At 41.8% G+C, this 22,174-nt stretch overlaps 1 protein-coding gene across 2 annotated transcripts; it reads right to left on the reverse strand.

The window, feature by feature from the left end:
- Window positions 1-7,221: 7,221 nt before the first annotated feature.
- LOC122771093 (transmembrane protease serine 6) lies at window positions 7,222-20,178 on the reverse strand. 2 transcript variants are annotated; one of them, XM_044028431.1, is made up of 17 exons: window positions 19,874-20,178; window positions 19,361-19,490; window positions 18,556-18,698; window positions 18,346-18,413; window positions 17,895-18,082; window positions 17,003-17,207; window positions 16,767-16,903; window positions 14,539-14,651; window positions 14,350-14,459; window positions 12,546-12,688; window positions 12,363-12,461; window positions 10,732-10,845; window positions 10,508-10,627; window positions 9,947-10,115; window positions 9,296-9,570; window positions 7,871-8,007; window positions 7,222-7,534 (listed from the first exon to the last, which is right to left on the reverse strand). In XM_044028431.1, exons 1-17 carry the CDS (start codon window positions 19,925-19,927, stop codon window positions 7,370-7,372), a joined length of 2,370 nt encoding a protein of 789 aa, XP_043884366.1. In that variant the 5' UTR covers window positions 19,928-20,178; the 3' UTR covers window positions 7,222-7,369. The 2 variants fall into 2 exon arrangements, with proteins under 2 accessions (XP_043884366.1, XP_043884367.1); XM_044028432.1 differs by lacking the exons at window positions 19,361-19,490; window positions 19,874-20,178 and having other exon boundaries at window positions 18,500-18,567.
- Between the last annotated feature and the right edge of the window lie 1,996 nt (window positions 20,179-22,174).

The following is a 22,174-nucleotide window of genomic DNA, read 5'->3' on the forward strand; positions in this document are numbered from 1 at the left end:
CTTGTTTTACGAGTTGGGGGGGTTAGAAGAAGGAGTGTTACAGTATATTATGGCTCTTCATAAAGTAACTCTGACAGCGGACAGGTCGACCTCCAAAGAATTTGATAGACCTGAGAGCAGAACCTGATAACACGCTGGTCATAGTAGTCGTCCAAATGCTGGAATATTAGCGTCCCTGCTGTTGCTGTGTGCACACACACACAGCTATAACATTTATTTATGGTGTAACACTTTATCCTCCACATGAGGGCAGCATGGCCCGCTGGAGCCAGTGCCAACATATTTTTAAAAACTGTCTTGTTTGTGTCGTGAGATTGTGATTAATGGTGATGTATTGACTACAAACAATATCTCAGATGAGCAGGACACACCTATTTGCATTGGATTTTTGCACTTTTCTAGCCTCGATGACCACTCAAGGCTGCTTTACATTACAGTTTTGCCGTTTTCTGTCCCACAACATAGGAGGGAAAGACAAAGGAACAGAAACACATCAGGGGAGCACTCAAAACCTGTGGTTACCCAACATGGGCCTTCATCAAAACATCTGAAAAAGAAGAAGACAGCAAAAGACGGAGCACGTCTCAAGGACGTTGGACTCAGGAGGATCTTCAACAAAAACCACATCCCGGTACATTTCAAACCCTCTGCAACACTTTAAGACAGAAACTTCATCCTAAGGACAAAATCCCCAAACACAAACAGAGCAATGTGGTTAAGAAGTGTCTTGACCGCACGTCACAGCAGAGAAGAAGCCAAGCTCATGAAGGACAGGACTCAGCCGTCCACATACATCTGAAGGACAAGGGACATGCTTTTGAGGATGAGCGTGTTCCACATTCTGGCCAGGGAAGACAGATGCTTTGAAAGAGGAGTGAAGGCAGACATCTATATGTCAAACTGGAGAAACCATCACTCAACATAGGAGGTGGACCAAGGTCGTCTTCACACCTAATAGTCTCCGCTAGACTTGGTTCATGTGGAGGTTGCAACATTCAGCCGGTCCGAGTTTTCTTTCTCACTTTTGCACTTTAGTGAAACGAACTAAACCTTTTAATAACGTATTCCCCTCCTCGCCTGAGGCGGCGCTGCATCAAGAATCACTGAAGGAGAAGACGAGACAACAATGAACAAGGAAACTCGCTCATCTGTGGGTTAATGCTGAAACTTCTGTTTCCTCCACATAAGAGCAAAACACGGAGGAGCTGCATCGAATGGTATGTTTTGGTTGTGTTTACCCACAATGCCCTGCGTTGTAGTCTGCTTGAAGCGAAGTTTTTAGGCAGACCAGAGTTCGGATCGGAGTTCGGTTGCGCATTCACACCACCCCAAACGAACCGGACTTTCCGAGGAAACGGACTAGGATTTGATTTAGGAGCTAAGGAGCTGGAGTGAATGCACCATAAGACACCAACTATCAGCCACCTACAATCCTGTCCTGAGCTCTCTTCCAAAAAAGGAATCAACAAGCAACACCTTGTCTCAGGTGAAACCAACAACCTGAAACTGAAACCTCAGAGGTTAAATACCTGTTTTTTCAGAACTGAAGAAACCTCTTGGATGAGACGTGAAACATTTTCAACTTAACTCAAGGAAGTCCACTCACCCTCTTTCATTTAGATTGTAATGCTATACTAATTTGATTTATAGGGATATTTTTCATTTTCTTGCTTGTTACAACCTCCACGTCATGTGACTCACTGATCCTGAGTTGTATGACTACCCTGCGGTGCGTGCATGCGTGTGTGTGTGTCTGTCTATGAGTTGTGGTGATAAAATGCCTCGATGCCTCCCCAGCTGTTCCCAAACACTGAAAAATTGGTTTGTAAATCCTATTGTGCACAAGGTCGTCGCTCACACTGCACTGGTTCAGCGAATTCAGCGAGTGCAGTGAAGATGTTTTAATCCAACAGCCCTGAGGACGGCAAGCAAACGACTGGATGGAGATGGAGTGGATCCCGTGTTGCTGTGGACAAACATACGTCACAAGCCGTAACTACGGCTACGATATAAAGACTGAGCACAAAATAATCTAATCATTTTATGGGTTTTCAATCAGTCCAGTCGAGGTCAACACATTCTCTGTGTGAGTGAACTACGGTGGCCGTCACGTACCAGAAAGGAAACACTCTTTCCCAACCAATGTTGATGACAAAAAGTATGATGAAATCTACTGAAACCTTTTGGCAATGAATGAAAACTATACATTAATGTTCGGGAAGAGAGTGATAATAATAATAATAAGAAAAGATCCAATCAGAACAGAAAATGTCTTTGCGAAGACACACGGAGGGAGAAGTGGCAGAAATGACGGCATTAGAAAGAAAGAGGAGAGATGACATAATGGTCGAATTTCACTTCTGACATTACAGAAGACAAGGAGGATGACTTTGGAGGCGAGTCATCCAGAATTCCCGCCTCTTGTCTCCGTGTAAAGGCTGTTGTCCCGTCATTCATTTTAACATGCAGTAAATAAATAACTGCCAGATATTGAAAGTTAATCTTGAAAAAAACACTTACAGGACATTTTCTGGCCCTTCAATGATTAAAAGAAGCAATAACAACAAAAGTCCAGATGCACTTTTTGAGGTTTAGGTCTCAAAGGGTTAAATATGGGACCACACAAAAATATAGATAAGGTTATATTTGGGAGAAAGGATTAGAAACTTCAAATCACATGTATAAAAACTATAATTATTATTATTATTATACATTAATAGCTGTTTCCAATGAGTTCGGATGATGGAGAAACATTTAAATATGTGATTTAATCAACTAACATGACAAAAACCAATTGGCATTTTAGTCAAAAGAGTGAACACGGTTCAAAACTGTCCACTTTCTCTTTCTTCTTCTTTGGTTTATAAGTCAGCTTTAGGTGGGTGGAGCTTCTTCTTCCACTTCTTCTTCATTTGTGTCGTGAGCTTCTGCTTTAAAATGGACCTTTGCATAAAGAACATAAAATAAGTCTTATTTTGTGGCTTCTTCTCTTCTGCAAACACACTTGTGGTGAATACTATGGCCGTTCAGTTGTGCAACGTGAAATATGTTCCAGTGAATGAGATGCACTTGGTCCAGGTTTTGAGGTCAGAGAGGCTCTTTGGCAACTCTGTGTACTTTAATTCAATCAGGGCGTTTTCTCTCAGTCATCCACTCAATGAGCTGCTACAGTATGATTCATGATTCATGATACGTAATGCAATTAATCTTACATTAAAGTTTCAGTAAATGCATGAACTTATTCTCGTTTTGTTTTTTCCCGTCGAGGGATTGAGGAGGAGCTGCTGGAGCCAAACCCAGCTGACTTTGGGTGGGAGGCAGCGGAATTCTGGATAAGTCACTTAAATTTTAATTTATCGTGCAATACACAAAACACACTCTTCTGGACCCCTACAGCTCGGCAACAGAAAACCTAAACCTGGCTCTCCACCCCAGCATCTGGACTCATTAGGAACCTCCGCCAGGATCCCATTTGTGGACTTCAGCTCTGCCTTCACCACCATCCACCCTACTTTTTTCTCCGGAGTCGGATTCCACCTGCAGGTGAATCACAGACGTCTTAGGTCTGACAGCATCAGGATCCCCTCAGGGCACAATCATCATCCAGAACCTCAAGTGGGAACTGACCATCATCAAAAAAGCACAGCAGAGGATTTACTTTATGGAAACGAAGGGAGCAAATCCTCTGGCAGGAAGGCCGTGGTCAATCAGGACCAAAACCTCTGGAGTCCCCTTCAGCTGCTGGCCTCCACGCCACAAACGTGATTTGGATGATTGTTTTCTGCACATGCTAAAAGGGAAATTGTGTGTATGTTTATGTTTTCTCATTACATTTCTCAACATTGCATTACATGAGAATTACATGTAGCTCTTCAAGGAAAAGGAAACAAAAGGAATTACTTTCTGAACAGCAGCCACAAACACCACACAATGATTGGTATTTAAAGCTCAGAGGCGGAGCAAAAGCCTGCGACTTAATTTTGAGACGTTTTGAGAGAGTTTGGACCAAAATTGTAATGAGATATCATCACAGACACATTAGCCTATTTGACATCATGCTTTCATGAAAACAACATTTTCTATTTAGCCTAATGACTTCAAACTTCAAACCAAAATCAAGTGTTATTTTTAAAGCAAGTGTGACTGATGGCTGTGGCCATTCATCAATTTTCAGCTCCACCTGACCCTCACTTCTCGCTCTAGTTTTCCTACAGTTTTCTGCCAGTTCAAACCGAACGAGTCAAGTCGGATTTATTTTTATAGCACATTTAAAAAATCAGCAGGAAGCTCGGCCAGAATACTTTACAGTGGGGGCACAAACGATAAGAAACACAAAAAGAATACAAACAGCACCACATTTATAGAAACTGAAAGGAAGATTAAGAAGCAGGATTGGAAATAACACAATAGATTGGACTATTTCAAAATAAAGAAGACCTGATGTAGGACGGGAAACTATTCCAAAGCTTAGGGGCGAAAATGTCACCCCAGTCAAATTAAGTGTTTTCTATTTATTTTTTTGTAAGATTATTAAAAAACTACTGCACATGTTTCCATGAAATTTTGTGGAGAGGTGAAGTGCGACCCAAGTAAAAAAAGGCAACAGCACTGTGTGAACCCATCTAGTTCAAATGTAATGGACATTTTTGTTCATGTTTAAAAGTTTCATATTTACAGTTTTAAGTTCTTTCTCATTTTTCTGATTTGTGTCTCTAATGTATGGTCATGTAAAAAGTACAAAAAAACCCAGAATGATGGGAAATGTGGCTTTAGACGATCTCTACATTCCCACAATGACACATTTTAGAGTTCATATTGTTAACATAATTCATCCCTGACGATTCAGATAAAGTAAAGAAACGCACGTTATCGTGGCGTGTTGGCTGGAGCTCAGTACATTCCGTCCGACAACAACAAATCCTGATGCGGGAAAACTAACTGAGGTTAACTTAGGTTAAAGGTAGGGTTGGAGATCCAGGAAAAGAGCAGGCTCCATTGTTCAGCACTGATGTTCACTCCGGTCTTGGAAGTGCATGAAGAGGGCAGATGGCAGTTTGATGGATGCATCACGATCCAATTCATTTGTTCGGGCCGTTCATTATGAGTGCACGGTGTTTTTACAAACCTGTTCGCTCCACAGGTGACTGGCATTCTTAATTTTTGGTTACAATTGGGGAGTGAAAGGATTTCAAGCAATACAGTAAAGGAGGTTAAAGGCAGGTACTTAGTCCCTCCAAATGTGTCTTAGTTTGTTCATTGTCATGTTAAAAGACATTCAAGCAATAGCCAAGGAGTGCTGTTGTTGTTTTTTGCCGTAATTATCACCCATGCATGAGTGAACCATATTATTCTTTTCATAGTATTGGCATGATGGGGAACCACTATAAATGTGGATCATGTTGTTTTTCCATCACCATGAAATTGTGCAATATCTCAAATAAATGATTTTCATTTGATATTACTGTTAAGCTGTGCAATTCTATCATGTATTTTATAACTCCAGTCAGCTGTGGTTGATTTAACCAGGCAATATAACTAAACTTTGACTTGTGTAATCAGTTTTAACAACAAAATAACCAGTTTGACACACAAACGTTGTCTTACTTCAGCTGTTATGTCGTATATAAACCCCTGGATTTTGTAAGAAACATCTGTCACGGCTCTCTGAAAGAGAAAACAGAGGGTCATCATTAATACACATTCAACATTTGTGTTTTGTGTGTAGCGCAAAAGGCGTGATGGATGATTTCTGTGGCCCCCAGAGCTCTGTTGTTATGCTCCATAGAGCGTGACAGTCGTTATGGTTTACAGCCTAATAAAATCTAAATTACACAGATAATGGGAACTTTGAAACATCTCAAGAGGATTAGGGCTCATTTAGATTAGATTGAATAGATTTAATTGTCTATATGTCCAAGATTTGTTTACTTAATGAATCAGGAGCGTAGAGCCCCCAGGATAAGATGCTGCTGCTGCAGTGATACCTGCTCTCAGGCCCCTTGAGAAAACAGTGTTGTGGATGTTAATAAAATAAGCTGAAAAGTCAAATTACATCTCCTTGAATTGATAATGAAATGGCTCCTAAACCCCGGAGGTAACCACTTACATTCTGAAAACAACCGGTGAAAAGAGCGCATTAAACTTTACATCTGCAAACCTTTGAAGAGACGAAGCACATGTATTCCCACAAGAGAGGAGGTCTTTCACAAACTGAAAATAAAGTGGCATATACAGTAGATATGCAGTCCGTTGTTACAGTGTATCCCAATGAAAGGTCAGGTAGTGAGACCTGCTATGATGTCTGGCTTAGAGACGGAGGCGGAGCTGGAGGTGGAGGATCTGAAGATGTAGAGATTTTTGTTGGGCGTGACCAGGATGACACAGCATTAGAAATGAACATATTCCAGGTTGAAAAGTTTGGAAATGAAGTATGGTTGAGATGGTTTGGTCACGTGCAGAGGAGGGAGAGTCATTATAATGGAAAAGGGATGTTGAAGATGGAGCCGCCGGGCAGGAGGAAAAGAAGAAGTCCACAGAGAAAGTTCATGGATGTTGTGAAGCAGAACACAGTTGTGACACAAGACAAAATGGAGGCAGATAATCCGCTGTGGCGACCCCTAAACGGAGAAGCTGAAAGAAGAAGAAGAAGAAGAAGAAGAGGTGTACTCTTCTACATTTTGAGGTTCATAAGTTATTTAGTTGAAGAACCGGACAACTGGTGGCTGATCTGTGACCTGTGGGAAAACTTTTTTGCCCGTCTCACTTTTAAAAAGACGTTCAAAAAAGCTTCTAAACAAATTTTCCGTGCTATTTTGTGAACTAAACAAGGAACTCATTCAAATTTGGAGAAGATCCAAATAAATGGGCAGATACCTGTACATGAATGTTTTTTCCCCTCTTTCATTATGATTTAATTTAATTTAATTTAATTTAATTTAATTTAATTTAATTTAATTTAATTTAATTTAATTTAATTTAATTTAATTTAATTTCACACATTAAAGCTGTAGTGCTTAACTTTCTGAGTTGGAGGCAACAGCAAAATTGAGCTAGTAAAGGAAGATGGCTGCAAACAGGTTGGAATTATTTTTTATTTTATTTTTTTATTCAGTCAGTTTGACAGGATAGATGCCTCTTGCCCTCACCTGCCTCCGTGCTGCTGCTGTATACACACAAAAGCTCCCATCGGCAGAATAATAACATCACTGCTGCAGCTTTAACTAAGATTTTATTTCGTTTATTTCATATTTGGCATGTGTTCTTTTCAACTGTACATTGTGCAAATTGTATTATACTGCCACTTCTCTATTTGCTTGCGACCATCGGGCGTTTCAGTTTGCACTGAGATGATGATGATGAAGATGGTGACTCAGGAGGTGCTGATGACCTCCTTGATCCACTCGGTGAGTCTGGGGATGCGGGTGTACACGCCGTAGTACCTTGGACGCCCACAGCCGCTGCCCCAGCTCACCACCCCGGCGAGGAACCAGCGACCAGACGGCTCCTGGCAGACCAAGGGACCACCAGAGTCTCCCTGCCAGAGACGGGCAGCGTGGAAGAGGGAGGCGACAGATTAGATATTGATGGCTCTGCAACACAATATGTGACTTGACAACACCGTGAATTTCATTAAAGACTAGTTTATGGGGAACAATAATGTAAATACAGAGAAACTATACTAGCGCTGCATTGTGAAATACTTGTACTTGTATGTATATTTACATTTTAATCTACTATACCATCTGCAGTGGATTGGGACCCATTCATGTTGGACACTTGAGGGCAGCACAACAACATCTAAACGCCACATTCACATACAGCGCTGCCACCTCGTGGGGTTCAGCTCAATGAAAACTAGGACATGCATTACCTGACAGGCATCTTTCTCTCCGCTCCGGTAACCAGCGCAAAGCATCGTGGGAGTGAGCAACTGGCCATAAGAGAGAATACAGTCTTCCTGACTGACCAGAGGAACATTCACCTTCTGAAGAACATTACTGGCACTTCCTGGATGAGGTCAGAGTGGGGGAAAGGTCAGGGGGACAGAATCGAGCAGAGACAACGCAAAAAAACATTTATTTTGTGAGGAGGAAATTAAAACTTTTTTTTGTTTTTTTTTGCATTCAAACATTTAAATCCTCCAAACGGCTCTTTTCTTTCAACTTTCAGCGTGCTACTGACATTGTTTTTTGTTTTTTTGAAAGACCACAAAGATCATGTGAGAGCAGTTCCTGTGAAAATAGTGCATGATATTGCATAACAAAAACCACTGGAAAAAAAAAAACAGTCTCATGTTCATCCTGTGACAGGAACAACGCAACGTTTCGTCGAAATCTAAACCCGGACAGCACGCTCTTTAATGAGATGACCCGCAAGTCAAAAGCACCAAATAAATGTCAACTTTTAAACGGCCGATGTTCATAAATGTGGTTTACAAGACGTACAGAGGTCGTTGTACTTAAACCATTATTGCAAGAAATGGAAAGACGGTTGGACTTGGCACTCTGTGATCTCCGATCTTGGAAGGTGGAGGCCGCGGTGGCAGCAGCAGCTGTGTGAGGCAGAATGAGCGAGGGAGGAAAGTTGTTTAAATGGACCGCCTTGGTCAGAGAGTGGCTGTGATTACACGTGAAGATCATGGTTTTTCAGTATGCACTAGTGTTTGCACAACCTAAACTAGATTTTAACTACATTTCAACTCTCTCTGTTTCTCAGTGTAGCAGAGATTAGATCCTGTTGCTCAGCGACGCGTCGCTGCACTGCACACAAGAAATGATTTGAGTCCAAGGGAGTCAACAGCAACGTTACCAGAGCAAGGAGACATGGTGGCAAACAAGAAAACACAAAGAAGTGTCCCTGAAAAGTTTCAGAAATAAATCGTATCGCTCAAATCAGCCAGTTTGATATGATGAATGCCTCTCGTCTCCACCCACCCTTGCCCTGCTGCTGTATACAAGCCAACGCTCCCTTAGTCCTCAGTCAGGGTTGACTCACATAATTGTCTGTCTTTTTGATTTTAGGTTATTTTTGCATATATGCAGTTGTTACCAATGCTGGAAAAGCTACTTTGATGTGAATGTGCAGTTCCTGAGAAGCTCCTGTGATTGGTCCGATTCTCCCGTCACCTATCGAGCCTATCGAGGAGGTGTGGCCGTTCAGTTCTCTCACAGATCATGTGACTTATATTAAGCTGAAAGGTTATTATGGAAACATTTAGCAAAATGTGTCACCTACCATCTGCAGGTGGGTCTACCACCGGACATTTTACCCTCCTGTGCCTCATTACCCCCCTCACCTCCCTCATGCAGAGAGCCCCAGCCGGTGACCCAGCAGACCTGGCCCGGCTCCAGCCGCTGGCTCGGTGGCGGCAGGCAGACGGGTCGAGCGCGTCCAGGCTGCACCGCGGAGTTGGACCGGTCCAGCTGCAGCAGGGCCAGGTCATAGTCGTAGGACTCATTGTTGTAGTATTTGTGAAGGTGGATCCGCTGAATTGTCACCGTCTCCTCTGTGGGGCTGCTGGTACTGAGGAGGTGTTTACCCAGGTGGACGGTCCACACTGACCGCTGGAGGCTTCAGGTGAAGGACAGAAAAGAATTGTCTTGTGTTAGAGGAGCAACAGGTATGTTCTGCCCCTGTTGAATAATCATTTTACATTTGCTTTGGAAAACCTACTCCCTGTTTTTCAAATTTAAAGTTTTTTGCAGTTTTTTGTTGTTGTTGGTGGTTTGTGTTCTGCCTCTGATTACCTTTGATTTTTCATGAAACAAAGTGATGTCAGATCATTTTTACACTGCTTGCGTCTCACGTCCGTGAACAAATGCACAAGAAAAGCTTTTTCATTTGTGCTCAACAAAGGGCTTCAGGTTGTGGGTTTTTGGAAGCACTTTCTAACACTTCCCTCACCGCACCACTTCCTCCTCCTCCTCCTCCTCCTTTCTGCACGTACCGATCGCCATGGAAACAGTGGGCGGCGGACACCACCCACTGGCTGGTGATCAGTGCCCCTCCACAGACGTGGGCACCTCGCACCTGCAGGCTGACCTGCCATGGCCACTCCCCCTCTGTGGCATTGGTCCCTCCCACAATACGACTGGACGACTGCCTCAGGCCACAGTCTGAACACACACACAGTTGCAAAAACATCAAACTGTGGTGCTAAATATTGTAAATAATTTGTATTTGAAGTATTGCAGTACTAATTGTTGCTTTCATAGAATTGGTGTCTTATTCCGTCTAAAGTCAGTGAGAAATATTATATTATAATGTTTTTATTTATTTATCAGGCAAATTAAAGGTATGAGGTAATAAAACAAAAACAAAAACAACCAGCAGACACTCGATTAAAGGACCAGTGTGTAGAATTGTCAGCAGAAATGAAATATACTGTAGTAGTAATTGTGGTTTTGTTTTAATCTCATATTTAATCACAACCTTGTTGTCCGATGTTGGCTTTGTTGTGTGTGTCTGTATGTGTGTGTGTGTGTGTGTGTGTGTTCTAACCACTAACCGCACTGTTCTTCATCTGAGGCGTCCGGACAGTCAGCGACAGAGTCGCACTCTGGGTTTGACTTTTTCAGACACGTTCCATCTGCACACGTGTAAGTCCTGTCGGTGCACGCCACCATACCTGAACACACACACAAACACACACAAACACACACACAGAAACACAGTATTTATTGCATGACCATTATTATTTCCCACGCATTCATCAGACCACTTGTATGTTACCATTAGTGCAGTTCAACTCGTCTGCGGCGTCTGGACAGTCCGGGTGGTCGTCACACACCTTGCTGTAGTCCACACATTGACTGTCGCCTGGACACGGGTACTGAGCCACACACACTGACACACACACACACACAATGTAGTGTTATTGGGTTCAAATTTAAATTAGATTGTACCAAAGCGTCCAAAGTCAGATGTTATTACATGATAAACGCTATTAAAAATAAACGTGTCCTGTCTTTCAGTGACACTATGAACAAAGATCAACAATAATGACATTAAAACACACTAAAACACAGCAAATACGGCATCTGCACTGACTGAAAACGACTTAAATCCGACAGGAAACCCTTGGCCACAACATCAAAACATGCTGCAATAAAAGAAAAAAGTAAAAATAGTATCAAGAATGAGGTTTACTTAATCGTCTCACGAAATGTTGAAATGTTATTTCCGCAGAACTGTTTAAATAGGTCTGTTTGTATATTAAACTGGCTCATGCATCACATGCGGCGTTACGAGTGGTCTGGTGGAGGATTGTGGTTTCACGAGTACGTGTCGTCACATCCTTTGACTTTGAAACGCCTGAAAAAAGTCGTAAATGATCCGTAAATGCATTTCTGCCGCTGCACAGGTCTCTCAGTCAAAACGATACCAGAACAAAAAGAACACGTTTAACAGGAGAAATTTGACGGGATCGGTTGCTTCGTTGTCAGTAGTGACAATAAAACAAAGGATGCACTGCACTGTTTTCAGATATTTCATGCAGAAATGTCCCATATTATATCTTTAAGTTGACCTTCGCCCTGTATCTTCTTCTCAAGAAACAAACAAACAAAAAGATTAACGTGGAAATTAGTTATTTTTGCGTAATTTGATGTAGGAATAATACACAACTCCTTATATAGACATCCTGGGAGTGTGTGTGTCTATCGGTCTCATATTCAGCTTTAAAAGATGTTGTTTTGTCAAAGTTGTGTTTCATATTCCATTTAAGTAATGATATAAATTGTGCAGAACTCACAAAATAGACTGTTTTTCTATTGTTTTTGTTCATAAGGGTTAGGGTTAGAAGCCAAGTGAACTTTGAACTGTGGCGATTTGATGACGGCAAAGTCAAGGATATAATGATAATCTGAAGGATAACAAAAAGGTTCCTCCTATTTTGGCTGCTGCCATTCGTGGCTCAGGCCCTGTAGTCATATTATCCTGCCCTGATTTTCAGTCATTAGGTCACATGACCTGGAAGCTATTGAGCTGAAATGCTAACATTTACATGAAAACATAATTAAAAGTTGAATGCAAATTGCTGTACCTTAATTTCTAGACAAAAAAGGAACATGGGAAGATACATTACAGTACATGAATATATATATTATTAATTTAAGATATAAATCCTATATTGTTAAAAAGGTCTTGATATACCTTGGATATTTACCAGACACGAGTCCGTATATGTTTATTATATCACATATTTGCATCTAATGTCTAAATAAGTTGATATATTATTTGCATGTTCAAAAAAACTCCACAAAGCTCCAAAAAAGTGCATTATTATACCCTCTGTATATGCTGCACATTAAACATAGTCATGGTTCTGTGAGTTGTGAGGGTTAAAGCACTGTGTAAATTACCACAGTCCAACTCGTCGAGTCCATTCGGACAGTCCCTGATGCCGTCACAGGCAGGAACACACAGGCCGTTAATGCTGCACAGAGACTGACCAGGGCAGGCTACAAACACACAGACACACGCATGTCATTACAAATATAAACACAACATTGTCTTGGCAGCCTCTCTCCCTCTCTCTCTCTTACGATCTGATAGGTTGAAAACGCTGTAGTGCAGCTGAAGGCCCGGCCCCGTGAGGGACACCTCGGACGTCATGACCACCGTGGCCGTAGTGGAAAGCGGGGACAGACGCTGGCTGTACGGCTGCAGACTCCTGGTGCCGCACAGTCTGAGAAAAGGGGACAGAGACACTGAGATCACCTGCACAGTGGACAGTTTCCTGTGTGTTTTGCCTCCAGAGGAAGAATATAAATGAGAAACCGTATGGCATGCTGCTGCCCTTTGTTGTTCAGGCCAGAATATAAGAGTGGGATGATATGGACATGAAGTGAACTGTTTATACAGAGACTAGCCATCGGGTGTGTGTGAGTGTCTTTGTGAGGACCAAAAACACTTCGAATCCATAGGGAGTTTTGAGAAAGTGAGGACATTTTGGCTGGTCCTCATGTACTGTCACTCCTTAAAAGTTTTTTTTTTTTGGAGGGTTAGGGTTTGGTTTTAGGGTTAGGGTTTGAGTTGGGTTTAGGTTAAGAGGCTAAAGAATTGTCCTCACTATGAATGCTCGTGTACTTTTCCGTCATATAAACATGTCTTGTCAGGATCACTAGTCCTCATGGACACCAAAACATGGTCCTAATGAAGCCGAAGCTCATTTCTGAAGTCAATATTAAGAATAAGAACTTGTGCAAAATGTGTATTCATAGTAATTATGGGATTCTGAAAGTAATTCTAAATTTGGGACCATGCAGTCGGAATTTACATCTTCAAAGTCTAATAGACTTAGACTTCCTTTTATTGTCATTGCACAGAAAACACAGCAGTGAAACTGGCAACGAAAACAACACAGCATTGAATTGTGAGGTAGTTACTGTAAACTATGATTCAAGAAAAAATAAAGAAGTGTATATGTATATAAATATATATAAAAGTCGTGCCGCTATAAAATATAGACTTAAAAACAGGAGAGAAAACTGTAAGCAAACAATATATGAAAAAATAACAGTAAAAATATTGCACAGATAGTGTCGGGGGGGGTTGTTATTTGGAATTTAGCAGACTGTATTAATGACTACCCAAAGTAGGCTGGGCTACGCCTACCTTTGCAGGTGTTGACATTTCTGTCTGTACTGTGCAGCTGTCAGACACTAGACCACATGCATTAACAGGTTTTACGAAAGTATGTTATTTTAGTGCGTTGACGTCCATGCGTCTCTGTGTCATTGCCACTCATTTTGTCCTGCAGGAGTAGGGTTAGGGTTAGGGTGCGTATTAAATGTTTTTATATATAGTTTGTGGTGTGCTGACGTGTCAGTTATTCATAGCCATTCTGAGTCTTTGCACCTGTGCAAAGTAATGTTTTTGTGTGATTTTGGTTTTGGGTATTGTTTTGATGTGAAGGCTGTTTCATTATTAAATGAAAAGGATTATTTATCCAAATACATCATCTGGAGAATGTGACATTGCAGTGTGTTGGGTGTGCTAAGCTCAGGGCGTCAGGACAATCCTTGTCTATTTCACCCTCTCCTGTCTAATGAGCGGATATTGGGAGCACAAATTTAAATTAGCCAATCACAACGTAAATTAGGATATTGGGGGTTTTGACCTAATTTAAGAGCTTCACAATCACCAGCCTTGCAAGTTTAGGGCTACCGACCTGGAGTCCTCACGTTAAGGAGGTCTCAGGTCTAGAGTTAGGCAACCTCAGGTCTTGCGAGAAACTTTACCAGCCATGTGCCGGCTATTAAGGTTGTGTTCGCCAGTGACAACAAAATGCACAAGGCCAACAGTGAGGATACGGCAGTAGACAAAAGAGAACATCTGAATCTTCACCTGCGGTCCTGGAGGACCCACTGTCCCTGAGTACAGGTCTTATAGTTGCTGGCTCTGCTCAGCTTGTAGCCCTCAAACTCCAGAGACAAGCCCATCCCTTTAGTGGGGACCTAATGACACATACAGGACAGTAAGTACAGAAATATAACACTCTTATAAAAGCCATGCTTCAATAAAATAGTCATTTACAATAAAGGTCCAGGTACAGTTGGTGTCAGGAGGGTAGTAGCTTGGGAAAAAGGGCGTCCTCAGTACTCCCTGGATTCCGGATACAGCCTTCAGTTCAATAGTGGAGTCACAGTCTGGGGAAAATTAAGACAAGTATTTTCATTGGCACACTTATCCTGAATGAATTCATCTTTATTTCGGTTGCATTCATGTAAAAATCATTTAACACAAATGTGCCAATAACTGGAAAAAGGAATAATATTAATATTTGTTGTCACACTGCGAGTTTACAACTTCCTTGTCTAGATTCAAAGAATGTCTGAATGCAAACAGGAAGTGTTTTATTCACCACACAAAAAAGCATCTCTCAAACAAGTGTTTTAGAATATACAGTGTCGAGATATTGGCGATTTGTTCTTTTCTTGTGTTGTAGTTTTGCTTTTAATGGTATTGAAGCTCTTCCTTTCATACACATGCAAAACTGTATGTTAGGTCTCTGAAACCCTCAGGTTCATAGTGTTTGGACAGGGAAAATGGAGTTATTGACATGTAAGTTTACAGTCAGTGTGCAACGTTGTCACATTTGTTTTCACGAATTGTGCGACGGCATTGGACTGGGCTTCATTTGTGTTAGTAACTGGATTTTTTTAGCACGCCTACACACACACACACACACACACTTTATTTGCTGACCAGAACTGTGATGATTTGCCCTCTGATTGAAATACGGTTGACAGTGAGCTTTGTGGTTTCATGCTGATGAAGATGTTTTCGGCTTGTGTGGGTTTTTAAGCCGTAGGAGGAACATCTCTGTTTTTAGAAACCACCCACCCACGTGTGGACTTGACCTTATTTTATAGTTCTCCCTGCACATTTTGTTCACTTTACCTTCCTGTCACTTCCTGTTGTTGTCCTGTCTTATAATAATCACCTATTTCTATTCAATTTCCCTTCCAGTGCCTCCTCCTGCGCGCCAGCCACAGCGATTGCCACTCCCTGATTGTTCTCCACCTGTTTCTCATTATCCACTCAGTTCACAGTATATATTCTCCTCTCCAGTCATTTCCTCTGTGTTTCGTCAATGTTCGTGACCTTTGTAAAGTTTTTGACTTAGTCCTGCGTTTTGTAGACTTCTGTGTCGTGGGGCTGTTTTTACTGAAACCCAGCACGCCGTGTTGTGCATTCCACAGTATTTTTGACACAGTTCAAAAAACGTTATGCTGAGTATTTTAACACCTAGCCATAACCAGTGATAATGATTAAGAATGCCTGATCAAATTTGCTGATATGAAAACTGTGATTATGGACTTGTTTTAGAAAGTTTACAAAGCAACAAAAAAATGTCAACAATGTTAATAAGTGTGGGTTTTATTATAGGTGAACCTCCAACTTTGTGAGATAAAATTGTTTTGGGTTTTTTTTTTTACCACAAAAGGAAGAGAGTGAAGGAAGAGATGCTCACACAGTGCTAAATAAATGTGTCGCAACCACACTGTCAAGCTCCGCCTGCGTTTCCTCCTCCTTTCTCTGGGCATGCAATCAGTTCACCTGCGGCGGGAGCACACCTGCTCCCAATCTCATCATCAAGGACCTCTACTTATTCCCTGGTTCTCCAGCTTCTCTAGGCCACACTGTTACAGACCTCTGTGTGGCAAACGTCACAGCTCACAGTGCTTTAGTGTGTAGTCATGTGCTCGTGTTCTGCTTTTGTTAACTCCTGTGCTCAGGACGTCCCCCTGTGTGCATGATTCCGCCTTCTCCGCTGTCTGGTTCACGTCTCTGCATGCATTAGTTCGTCTCGTCCGTCCGTTCATTCATCAGTAAACTGTTAAAACCGCCACCTGTCTCCGCCTGCCTGCTCTTGGGTCCAACACCTCGCCCTTTTAACACACCCCTTGCCGGTGCTTGTCATATCTGAGCATATGTGTGATATTTTCCCCCGCGTGAACTGATCCAGTCATTTTTGACCCAATTCAGACCAACTCTGACGTTTTTATTCTCGTCTCAGTGATGACTCAAAGTGGTTTCACACCACCATCTACCCATTCATAGTGCATTTCTATTACATCTGACTCAGCCATTTGTTGCCAGCACAGCTTTCAGGTTTTAGAGCCCAGAGTCTTCACACACTGAAACCACTCTACAACTGAGCCACAGCAGCCCAACTTCATAAAGACGTCTGTCTTTTTGACTCTTGACAATTCTCACGTTCACGTTTGCCATGAATTTAAGGCTGAATTTGGTCTTACCCTGGCGATCGCGGGCCTGTGCCGTCAAAGAGAACGAGTGCTCGTAGCTGTAAAGACCCTGTTTCCAAACAACCGCCATCGTCTCGCCCGAGGACAAGACACTGACGACGCGTTCATGTCTACTGCAGCCAAACAATCTGGCAGGACAGAAGAACAGATGAAAAATAGAATGGGCACAGTTTTAATCTCGTTACAAATAACGTAGGCGATGCATTGATATGTGGGAGAAAACTCACAATGTGATGAGGTGATTTTTCCAGGGAGTGAGGGAATTGTACGCCACCAGCCTGTCCTGGCACTGTGGCAGCAGCCACTCCATGTGGAGCTCCAACTGGGAGCCAGGAGCAGCCTGGAGGTGCCACAGGCAGGAGGAGTGCTGTGTGTCCGGGCCAGGAAGAGCCACGGGGCCCCCGGACACCACCTCCTGGTAGTGGTAGCAGTCTTTGAAAACAATGCCAAAAAAAAGAGAGACTGAGTCAGACCTGAGGTAGTTTTCATGACAGATAGAAAACTGCATGTACGGCCTCCTTTTTCCTTCTGATTCTAGAATTTGTAGATTGATTTTCTGAATTTATGATAGCTTTGGATTTGGCCCTGTGACATAAGTAAGACGAGGTGTTTTATTGCTTTTACCAAATTATACAAATCAAGCAAACAAATAACAAAGAAACTTTAACGAGACATTTGTTCCTCATTTTACTTCCCATTTCTAGTGTTATTCTCATAACATAGGTAATGATAGTGACAGCAGATGTTTTGTATTGGACTTTAAACATGGTTTAATATGACCTTTAGCCCTTTGTGGCTTTGTGTGGGAGCTGTGATGACATGAGGTCATTTATAATGGCAGACCAGATGCATTTTTAAATATCTCATATAATGTGTGAACAGTATTTTTCTTTTTGTTCTGGTTATTTTTGTAAGACGTATGTGTCATCTATACAGAATTAAACAACCACACATTTTAAAGATGAATAAAAAGCAGTACTTGGAGTTCAATCACAACGACTACTATAGTCATAGAAAATCTTTTTTATACCTTTAGGATATTACCCAAAAAATATTATTTTGTTTAAGTGTCACGTCGTCTGTGTCCACACACTGTTCCCTCTCCTTGATTTGTCTCACCACTGACGGAGAGTGAAGGGAGGTAGAAGACGTATCCATTTAAGCTGGCCATCTGCGCCGCCACCGACCCTCTGTATCCCCTCAGGCCTTCCTCCAGGCTTCTGGTGACTCTCATGAGGGTGACCCTCTCGACGTGGCTGCTTGGCACGGACATCACTATCCAGAAGTGAGCCACAACGCTCCCCTCCCTATAGAAAAAAAACAAAAAACACTGTTTCATCCAACACTGATGTCAGAGTGTACAACAAAACCATAATGTGACGTCAACAAACAATAAAAACCAAACAATGCCAAAGTGTAGATAACTTAAAAAGCTTAAAAATCCAGAAAACGTGCATTAATCTCCAACATTTAACAAAGGAACTGTATAAAATCCCTATATTTAACAGAGGAGTCTGGTGTTTTTAGTGACAGCTCTGCTGAAGTGTAGGTAAGCGTGTAAGTCACATACCCAAAGGCAAAGACACTTGTGTAGTTGAAGTATCGGGAAAGACTTGAGTCTTTCATTATCTCCTCTACCTGAAAGACAGAAAGAAAAATCAATCAGTTAAAACTCATTTCTGTTTTCTGTCATCTTTCTTTCTATGTCCCTGCAAGATGTGAACCTTCAAAGTGTTTATAGCACACATCAGCGTCACACGAATTCATGGTGCGTGCTCACCACCATCTTCACTCCCGCGGCCTCTTTCTTGAACGCAGCGCTGTTGCGAGAGGACAAGTCACTGGAGAATTTGCGGTTGAGGATGGAGACGTAGGCGGCATAGTGCTGCTGGACGCGAGGCTCCAAAACCCAAATCCTGTAATCTGGTGTTTCGGAAGGGAGACAAAAACGAGGGAAATGCACTTGATGGGGACGGGAAAGCCATCAAAACAATGTAATGGACAAAACTGGAGTAAAAGTAGATGATGAAAAGTTAAGTTCATCTTCAGGGGAACTTTCTCCCAAAAAGCAGGGATGTCCCGAAATCACTTTTTTTATGTCCAATACTGATATAGAAACTTGACTATCTACCGATACCGATTTTTTCATTTTAGACCATTTATGAACGTATGAAGCTGTTTGCAACACAATTGTGCCAAGTCATTTTTAAAGACATGATTCCCCAACTGTGTAAGAAATATTCTTCTCCAGTAAACAGTCCAAACATGACTCAGCTAAAATGATTTTTTTTTATTTACCGTTTTACAGCATAGTGAAGCGTGTAAGGATTTTTGGATCGTATCTGATTCTACATTTTTATCCGATCCAGTGATTTCAATCCGACCGATACCGATACTGATTCCCATTCCTACAAAGAAGTTTTGAGAAAGACTCAATGCTCAGTGGCCCCCAGGTCATTACAGTTTGAGACCCTTGGTCTAAAAAAAACAATGGAGGCAGACAGATTAATGCTCTTCATGCATGTCCCCGAGATAACAGTAAAACAATAAGCAAAAAAAAAAGACAATGAGAGAGAACTGCTCACCCAAAAAGTACCAGGCCAGTGTGGCTCCTGCACCAATGAGGACAATGATGAGGACGACAAAGGCCAGGACACACTTACAGGTCCGAGTTTTCCTCATGGGTGGAGCCACAGCTTGAGCACCAGCTTCCACCTGAAAAGAAAGTGTCATTTTCTTCCACATCTGCCTGCTTGTTGTGATGAATCAGGAATCTTTATTTGACAACAGTGAATATTTACTTCATACACCTGAACGATCCCTGTGTTTTGGACATTTACACATGTAAAGACCTCAAATTTGTTTCCACAAATTAAAGGTTTCTCTTTGCGACAAGAAAATCAACAATTAAAGACTGTGAAATACTTGACGGGGCCAAGTTGCAGCCATCAGCTTCAAGTTTTAGCTCGCAAATGTTTTCATTCCATCTATGAATGCATCACGTCATAATAATGTCTTTATACACACATAAAAGGAAAAGTATTGGGTGGTAAATCTGTGGCTGCACATTGTGTCATCACTGCGTTAGCATCACTGACCCCATTTTTCGAAGAAGCACTTGCCACCGCATCACTCCACATGCTTTGTTCCATGAGAAGACATCTCTCTCTCCATGGGGCTCTCAGTTTCCAAGTAAACGGCTGTTATTTCCCATCTCGCTGCTCCCGCGGACACAAAACAGCTCCATCTTTGTTTGTTATTCCACAAAACAGCATTCAGACTTCATTCATTCTTCATTCCGCGTAGTAGTAGCACTGTAAGTCGAGACCAGCCGCAAATGTGTTGGGTTTTTTTGTTACAAGGCGCAACAGTGAGTCAGGTACAGGCGACAGGTGCACAAGTGTCACAAAACAGCATCACCTAGCAACAGTGATGCTCACCATTAACTCCCCTGCACAGATAAATCCAATGGGAATGCTGCAGGGTGACACTATATATACCCCGCCTCATATCCCAGAGTGCATTTCACTTTCCATGTAAACAAGAAATCCCAAGTGGGACACTGAACTAAAACCTCTCTTCAAGTTGTTTTTTTCCTTGTCATAAAACAATAATGGGCTACAATAATGAGTATGTTTTGTGCCGTGTTTTTAGCAACATCATAGTTTTTGGAGCCCTTTTTCTACGATCTGAGGGCCAATCTCGGCCCTTAGTCAGATTTTATATGGCCCACAGCTTCAATTTGATCATGTATTATATATGGCCAGGGACAGACTGGGGTAGAAAATTGGCCTTGATCACATGTCATCCACATTACCACAGCTGATAAGGAGTCCTAGGTTTTAAATCTTAACATTTTCAAATCTGGCCCTCCTTAAAAAAACTTTTTTTTAGGGCCATGCAAATGAAAGAAAAAAAAATTTTTCTCATCATGACGAGATTAAGTAATCAACCATTAGTGCTCACGTGGCATGGACCTGTGCCACAGGTGCACCCATGAATTGCATTGGGGATAATACACAACTCCTTATATGGGCCTCCTGGGGATGTGTGTTTATAGGTCACATCTTCAGGCTTTACAAAATGCATTTTTTTCATCTTCTTATGTGTGTATCTATAAAAGTGGGAGTAGTGACAATTGTGCAGAAGTCACACAAGTAGACCATTTTTCTTTTATTTTTGTTTTTGTAAAAATGAGCCAAGCAAACTTTGAAACGTGACTTATTTCCACATTTCCAAAAAGTAAAACAAAAATCAATACAAACTTCACTTATCATCAAAAGTGAGTTTTATTATTCAAAATCCTTCAAATATTATGACACATATGCAGTGCAGGCATTTACATTACATCATTGAATACAGGGTGAGAACAGAACAACTGACACAGTAGATATAAGTGTGACGTTCAACAGTCAGTTTAATAAAGGACACCAAATGTCATCGTAAAGATTATTCCTGACTGTCACAGTCTGAACATTTTATTACACCTGCAATAAGTTGTAATGTGTATGTATGTATTTCGGGGTTTCTTTAAGCTTTGTGATAGCAGTGATATATACAGTAAGTGGTGTCACTGTATATGCAGAGAACACACAAACCTGCCACGAGAACAGGACACTGAATAACACATATACAACTTTGTGCCGTCAAACTCTCACAAAGCGGTTTTCCTTTTTTTTTCACATTTTCTTTATGACGTAGTCAGTACCAGGGTTTAAATGAACCCTAAATTAACCCAATGGGCGTCTTATACGTCATCACGTAGCATCACAACAGTGTTCATTATGTAGTCAGTACTGCCCAGGGAGGGAGAACAGTAGAGCGGCTCTGACTGACATGATTGCCTCATGCATCACCAGCCAAACTGGCTAGTAAGTTTTTAGTAACGCCCGCCAAAATGATTTTTAACCCACTTTTGGTGGGTGTTAATTTAGAACCATGGTCAATACCCAATAAATGATTATAATAATAACAATAATAATCAGTCAGTCATCATCTACAGCTTTACCCCCCACCAGAGGGGTCGCTGTGCCAATCTCAGCTACATCGGGCGATAGGCGGGGTACACCCTGGACAGTTCGCCAGTCCATCGCAGGGCCACACACAGCTAGAGACAAACAACCATTCACTCTCACACTCACTCCTATGGTCAATTTAGAGTGTCCAATTCACCTAATCCCCACTTTGCATGTTTTTGGACTGTGGGAGGAAGCTGGAGAACCCGCAGAGAACCCACGCACACACGGGGAGAACTTGCAAACTGCATGCAGAAAGGCCCTTGTTCCAACCGGGGCTCGAACCCGGGTCTTCTCGCTGCAAGGCGAGAGTGCTAACCACCCATAATAATAACAATAATAATAATAATAATAATAATAATAATACACAACAAACAAAAAAAC

The sequence above is a fragment of the Solea senegalensis genome, linkage group LG6, assembly GCF_019176455.1.
Source record: "Solea senegalensis isolate Sse05_10M linkage group LG6, IFAPA_SoseM_1, whole genome shotgun sequence".
Taxonomy (NCBI): domain Eukaryota; kingdom Metazoa; phylum Chordata; class Actinopteri; order Pleuronectiformes; family Soleidae; genus Solea; species Solea senegalensis.

Coding starts and splice junctions, on each gene's coding strand:
- LOC122771093 (XM_044028431.1), bottom strand. CDS start 19,927: ATGGAACAAAGCATGTGGAGTGATGCGGTGGCAAGTGCTTCTTCGAAA. Junction 18,414..18,555: donor CCGCGGGAGTGAAGATGGTG/GTGAGCACGCAC, acceptor TCTGTCTTTCAG/GTAGAGGAGATAATGAAAGA. Junction 7,535..7,870: donor GAGAGAAAGATGCCTGTCAG/GTAATGCATGTC, acceptor CGTCTCTGGCAG/GGAGACTCTGGTGGTCCCTT.